At 58.1% G+C, this 7,053-nt stretch overlaps 1 protein-coding gene across 1 annotated transcript; it reads left to right on the forward strand.

Moving 5' to 3' along the window:
• The first annotated feature begins 22 nt into the window (after positions 1 to 22).
• On the forward strand, positions 23 to 4,345 carry SOX12 (SRY (sex determining region Y)-box 12). Its single transcript, XM_012728458.1, has one exon. It carries the CDS (start codon positions 364 to 366, stop codon positions 1,300 to 1,302), a length of 939 nt encoding a protein of 312 aa, XP_012583912.1. The 5' UTR covers positions 23 to 363; the 3' UTR covers positions 1,303 to 4,345.
• Positions 4,346 to 7,053: the final 2,708 nt, after the last annotated feature.

The following is a 7,053-nucleotide window of genomic DNA, read 5'->3' on the forward strand; positions in this document are numbered from 1 at the left end:
GGCGGCGGGGCGGGGAGCGGCGCGCGCGGGCCGCGGCAGAGCTGGAGGCTGCAAGGAGAGCCCGCGGGGGCCCGGAGGGTGCGATTCCTCCGCCCCCGCAAAACAATGTGTGGCGTGCAGCGGGGCGCAAGTTTCGGGAGGCGGCGGGGACGCGCTGAGCCCGCCTGAGACCGCGCCGCTGACCTTCTCCCCTCGCCGTCCGTTGGGCCCGAGCGCCCAGCTCCTCGCTCCTCAGCTCGCGGGGGCCGGGCCGAGCTGCGGGGCGGGGCCGCCCCTCCGTCGCTGCTGCCTCCTCCCCCACCCTTAGCCGCTGAGGATGCGGACGGCCCCCGGCGGCGTCTAGCGGCCCCGGGCCCAGGCGCGATGGTGCAGCAGCGGGGCGCGAGGGCCAAGCGGGACGGCGGGCCGCCGCCCCCGGGGCCCGGGCCGGCCGAGGAGGGGGCGCGTGAACCCGGCTGGTGCAAGACCCCGAGCGGCCACATTAAGAGACCGATGAATGCGTTCATGGTGTGGTCGCAGCACGAACGGCGGAAGATCATGGACCAGTGGCCCGACATGCACAACGCCGAGATCTCCAAGCGCCTGGGCCGCCGCTGGCAGCTGCTGCAGGACTCGGAGAAGATCCCGTTCGTGCGGGAGGCGGAGCGGCTGCGCCTCAAGCACATGGCGGATTACCCGGACTACAAGTACCGGCCACGCAAAAAGAGCAAGGGGGCGCCCGCCAAGGCGCGGCCCCGCCCCCCCGGCGGCGGTGGCAGCCGGCTCAAGCCCGGGCCGCAGCTGCCTGGCCGCGGGGGCCGCCGAGCTGCAGGAGGGACTTTGGGGGGTGGCGCGGCGGCGCCCGAGGACGACGATGAGGACGACGACGAGGAGCTGCTGGAAGTGCGCCTGGTGGAGACCCCTGGGCGGGAGCTGTGGAGGATGGTCCCGGCGGGGCGGGCTGCCCGGGGACAAGCGGAGCGCGCCCAGGGACCGTCGGGCGAGGGGGCGGCTGTCACCGCCTCCTCCCCGACTCCGTCGGAGGACGAGGAGCCGGAGGAAGAGGAGGAGGAGGCGGTGGCAGCGGAGGAAGGCGAAGAGGAGACAGTGGCGTCGGGGGAGGAGTCGCTGGGCTTTTTGTCCAGACTGCCCCCCGGCCCAGCCGGCCTGGACTGCAGCGCCCTGGACCGCGACCCGGACCTGCCGCCCCCCTCGGGCACTTCGCACTTCGAGTTCCCGGACTACTGCACCCCCGAGGTTACCGAAATGATTGCAGGGGACTGGCGCCCGTCTAGCATCGCCGACCTGGTTTTCACCTACTGAGCCCACCGTCAGCGGGGCGCGCACGCCCCCAAACCAGCTGTTTACATACAGGAATCAGGTATTGGGGCCCCTCGGAGGCCGAGGCTGGCACCCCATCTCCCGCGCAGCCTCCCCCCTCCTAGACGTGCCCGTTTCCCCCCGTCCCTACAATTCCAGACGTGCCCCTCCCCCGCAGACACACCCCAAGGGCAGCCCAACCCCCACCCCATCCCTGACATTCTAGCCCTTCCCCTTCTTGCCCCCTTCCGCACAGCCACCAGCAGCCAGCCCCCCTCCGACACACCGCCCATCCTTTCCTACAGACCTGCACCCCTCCCCCACTTCGTACACGCCCCTCCTCGTGGCCGGAGGACACGCCCCTGCCCTTCAGAATCCCTGCGCTTTCGCCCAGCCCGCCTCCTTTCTCTTTCGGGGGTGCTGCGGCTGGGCGGCCCCGAGCGCTGCTCCCTGGCTGGAGGGGGGAGGGGCACGCTCCTTTCACTGTGGGGCGCTGAGCCCCGCCCCTCCCGCGCATGCTTAATGCTCCCGGGGAGGAGGGGGCTGGTCCCGCCGCGCCGCGCTCGGTCGGCTCTGGGAGGAGGGCGGTCGTGGAGCGATCCCGAGAAATCTTAGGTTCTTCGAGCCGCGGCTTCCCACAGCCCGATGGGGCGGCCCTGCCTTAATGGGAGGAGCGGTCGGAAACGGGAGAGAAGGACTGGCCGAGGCGGGAGGCCCGTTTGGAGCTTGAACTCTCCGGTGGCTCGGCCTTTTCTCGCGGAGGGGTCGCCCCGACCCGCGTGCGGCGCCCGCCGCGCGGCTGCCCGCACAGTCGCTCCCGAAACTTTCCCTGCTGCCCCCACCTGGTAACGAGGAGGGTGGTAGGTTCTCGGAGCCCGCCGCGAAAGAGCGCTGCCCGAGAGCCCTGAGGACCACGGCCGCCGCCCCGTCCGGCCGGGGCAGGGTCCTCGCGCCCCCTCCGGCGCGGCCAGCACTCGCAGTCCCGGCCCCTCCCTGAGCCTGCCGCCCCTTGCTCGGTCGCCCAGGCCCACCCTCGGCCCGCGGCTACGGCGGGAGGGACGAAGGCCCGTTGGTCATAGCGGGTTGAGACAGGCGGGGTAGCGGATGGCGTGGAGCCCACTTTTAAACAGCTGGCGAGAGACGCCGTCCACTGGGCCCGTGGCCTCAACGAGCGTCAGAGAGGTGGAGGTGGGCTGTTCGCGCCCGTTTCTACCTGTGAAAAATAGGGAAAGCACTGCCGGAGGAAGAAACTGTCCAGTCGGGTGGCCGCCGGGACACTGCCCCTTCCGCTGTTACCCTCTTGCTCCAGCTCCCGCCCAAGCCCCGCCCCTCCGGCCTCCCACTCCCCTTTGCCCTCACTACCTGTATCTCACCGGCGTGTGTTCACCCTCCGGGTGTGCACACACTCTCATTCACACACACAAATCTCAGGAACAAACGGTCCCAGAGTCCTCCGGGACCCGCGCCCAGGGTCTCTGCAGGTCTCTGCCCCACGCGTTCCCGTCGCTGACAAAGCCACCAGCTGCCTCCTTTAAGCTTGGTGCTCCGGCTCTGGGCCTTTCTCGTGCTCTCTTTCTCTCTTTCTCTCTCTCTCTTTTTCTCTCTTTCCTTTTTTTTTTTTTAAAGAAAAACAACAACGACAAAAAAAAAAGACAATGAAAAAAACCCAGAAAACGTCATGTGAGTGAAAAGATGTCACTGTCTGTGGTCTTGGAGAACTAGTCTCGTAGCTAAGGGAGGGGACCCCTCCAGTCTGGGGCACTGGCACCCACAGCAGGACTTCGCCAGTTTGATGCCAGGATTGAATAAAGTGTATTTGCCCCGACCTCGCCCTGTGGTTCTACATGTCTGTGCCTTCCTCTACCCTCCCCAGTTTTCCAGAATCAAAAATCCATGTGCTTTAGCACCATGCAAAAAGAACTGAGGTCCCCAGCCAAGGTACCTGGACAGCTAGGCCTCTGCCACCTTCCACCTCAAGACTCCTGGTCTTTCTCAAGGATGGCACACCCCTGCAGGTGTCAGGCAGGTGCTGGGTAGGTAATGTGATGGGTCTCAGACACCAGCTTCATGACCCACCTGGGGAGTAAGAGTGCACCTGATCACCTACTGCCAGTCCTTACCCCCTGGGAATGCAGCCCAGCCTTGGGGGTGGGGGTGCTCAAGAGAAGGCAGCTATCTAGATGTTCAATGAGTCATCTGAATTTCACAATAAATGAGCTAGAAAATTTTAAATCCATGGGATCCAAATGAAGTAAGTACACACTTTGCCCAGAGGCTAGTTTGACCCTGATCTGGGTGAGGATAAAGAGACAGGTCACACTGGGCTGAAAGCCCAACTCCTCCATGATACCCGTGTGACCTTGAGCAAGTTCATTTCACCCTAACTCTCCACTTGTGGAACATGGAGAGGATAACAGTACCTGTTTCAAGGTGAAATGAAGTCTGAGGTGAGAAACATTTGAAGCAGTGCCCTGTAAATGTTGTTACTCCATTGCAGAGGAGGAAACTGAGGCACAGGGTGGTGAAACAACTTGTAGAAGGGCCTGCAAGCAGCCAAGGTCAGAGACAGAACCCCAAATCTTGGTTCTATGAGCTGCCTCTCCCTCCTGTCCATGTCTGAGTTGGGGTTAGGCCTCTCAAGGTCGGGGTGGGATTGTCTGATGCCTGACTCCTAACTGGCCCAGAGTATAGACTATTGTATGGCTAAAGAGCAACAGAAGCCACACGGGTTCTTGTCTTTGAGATTCTTGCCAGTGTGACCATGGCTTTTCCAGAAAAGCTCCTGATACTCCTTAGTTCTTACAATACCTGGTTCAGTTAATCCCTGAACTCAGACCAATCTGGGTTCCCAATAAAAATGAAGGTTGAGTATACAAATCTCATTCAGTGAGGGTGTTTAGGGACGGGGTACTCACAGATAGTATAACAGCTCTAACAGCTTTGGGTGGGCTGGGGGCCTGCAGAAAATGGCACTGGAGATGCAGGAATGACAATGACTTCTTCCTCTGGGTCTGATTGGAAGCAAGATAGTAAAAAAAAAAAAAAATCCTGTAAGAAAGAATTGAGAACATGTGGAGGCAGAGAAATGCCACCCAGCACTCCAAGGAAGGACTTAGGCTGGGGGATGTGTGGTCTGCACACGACTGCAGCTGTCACTTTTTCAGGGCCCGCTGCAGCTGCTGCACTGGTGCCTGTGTCAGGCAGGTCTGTCCACCTGGCCATTGTGGATAGCTCAGTGTGCGTCAGGCACCCGCTGACAGAACTCACATCATAGCCCCTCCTGGTACTACTCACCCCTGGATAGCTGACCAGGTTTTGTCGCATGCAGCACAGCCTGACTTCCTGTGTCAATCCTGCTTCCTCCCGCTTCTTTTCACAGGTGTTTATTTTCAATAAATACGTGCACCCTGAACTCAGTCTTGATGTCTGCTTCTGAAGGACTCAGTCTGCTAGGAAAGGGTGCAAGGGAGTGAACAAAGAGAATTGGCTCCCCACGACAGCGAGGCTTGGCTGGTGCCCTGCACTGGTAACATCAGTCCCAACCTGTGGGCCACTTGCTTGCCCTAGAGCTTTGGGTAAAGACTCCACCTCAGCCTGCGCTCACTTGGGGGCTCTTGGTGCAGTTGTTCTCATTTGCAGCCCCTCCCCATGCTCAGAGGGAGAGCAGAGCCCCATCTGTAACTTCAGGAGGGCTGGGATGGGGAACAGGCAGGGTGAGGGTCAAATGTGAGAAGAATGCCTGAGCGCGTGGGACACAGAGGAAGGCCCGCCCCGTCCTAGGCAAACCTTTTGTAAAGTTGGAGAGGGGAGAGGAAACTAGGAATAGAAGAAGAGAGACATTTTATTGTTAGTTTGGTTCCTTCCATTTGGGAAGGAAATGGATTCTGACCTGGGAAAGGTGGGGAGAGACTGTTTTAAGTGGACTCTGGGGACACCTAGTGGCTGGAAGCAGTAGGAAGCCTAGGGTGGGAGTCCCCATGGGTCCCACCACAACTTCTCAATGCCTGCGCCTTGAACTCCACACCATAACTCACTCAATTACTCATTCAACAAATATTTATCAAGAGTCAGCTTTGACCCAGCTTGGAGCTAGGAGCTGGCATACAAAGGTGGGAATACAGACATGGTGCTTTCTCACTGAACCCCTAGGTGTGAAGAACAGAGACAAACAGGTGGAAAAGGGAGACAGAACAGTGGCACCGAGCAGACACAGAGGAGGCACACTCAGACGCCACGCGGGGCTGATCAGATCCCTCCTGGAGGGGCTGTGTCTGTCTGTCTAGGCTGTGACTGGTCTCGGTAAATCTTAGAGCTACAAGTTCTTTGACATCACTTACAAATTTCCTTCCCCTGGAATCTGGCCTGGCCTCCGTGAGCTGCTTGGAACAAGCAGGATGCAGCAGGTGCTGTGGGTCTCCAAGGTGCCCGAATTAGCTAAGAAGAACCTTTAACAACCTAAGGCCATGTAGCGAAGAAGCCCAAGACAAATGGAAAGACTGGATGGAGACCCAGTGCACGCAGGCACCTGCCCAGGCACGAGACATGTGAGTGAAGAAACCTCCAGGTGATCCCAGCCCCCACTCAAACCACAAGTGTCTTCCCAGTTGAGGCTTAGCCGCCATGAGGCAAAGACAAGCTACCTCTTGCTCTGCAGTCTCTTTGCATAATGAAATACCAAAAATACATACTGCTAAGTCTTGTGGCAGTCTTTTTAAATGCAGAAATTATAACTAGAATGAGGTAGATTCGTTCTTCTAATTCATTATAATCTGGGATGAGGTAGATTCAAAGGAAGTAAGATTTCCAGACGCCAGTAATAGTCTCAGCAAGTGTGAAGATTCAGCAAGAGTGGCTGACACAGGGACATTTGTGGCTGAAAGGGGCAGTAGGGAGAGAAACGCCGAGAACTTTACCCTGACTCTTTACACTGCAGTCCAAAGAAGCCTCTGAAATACAGATCTGACCACTGCCGAAAGCCTTTCCAGAACTTCCCGTTGCCCTTGGGATAGAGTATAAGGCTCCTGGCCTGGCATTCAAGCATTCAAGGTCTCGTGCAGTGGACTTCTTCACTGTTTTCTAGACGGACCCTTCAAGCAACTGGCTCTTCCCTGAAGCTCTGCCTCGGCCATACCAGGTGACTGCCCGGTGGGTGCCCTACAACACTTGCCTTTCCTCTTGGTAGAAATCTGAGGAGTCTTGGACTAGCCACCTTGCCTTTGAGGCCTAGACCATTGCCCCCATCTGTGCAGATAGGTGGCTGAGCCAGAAGTCTTTAAGAACATACCTACCTTTGCATTCTAGAAGCCTATGGAAAGGTGGGGGAAAGGTGCTGCTAGCCAAACCTGCCTATCTAGCTTCCAGGTTGCCTAGCAATGTACAGCCAACCCTTTCTCCCATCGTCAGAGGTTTCTTAGCAACCCAATTTCTCATTCTCAGTTGATTTTAGGGCTTCCTGTTAACTAATGTCAAGTTCTGCTTTCTCTTCTCAAAAATTATCTGAGGCTGAGGATCACTTTGGAGACCGGATACAAACCCAGAAGGGAAGGGGCCTGGGGGTGAGGTCAGCGGATTTACTGTGTGACTTAAAGAAGACTTCTCTGGCTTTTACTGCAAATTATGAATAACGTCAGGGCCTCCTTAGGCCCTGTGTGTGCGATTGAATGGCTAAATTTAGTCACTCTTTCAACAAATTTTTACTGAGCTCCTATTGCGTTTCGAGTATTGCCTTAGGATTGGGAGTTCATTAATGAGCAA

Source organism: Condylura cristata, unplaced genomic scaffold (genome assembly GCF_000260355.1).
Source record: "Condylura cristata isolate star-nosed mole 26May11 unplaced genomic scaffold, ConCri1.0 scaffold00022, whole genome shotgun sequence".
In the NCBI taxonomy this organism is placed as follows: domain Eukaryota; kingdom Metazoa; phylum Chordata; class Mammalia; order Eulipotyphla; family Talpidae; genus Condylura; species Condylura cristata.

Bases quoted from the DNA above. Each gene is read 5' to 3' on its own strand.
- SOX12 (XM_012728458.1), top strand. From the start codon at position 364: ATGGTGCAGCAGCGGGGCGCGAGGGCCAAGCGGGACGGCGGGCCGCCG.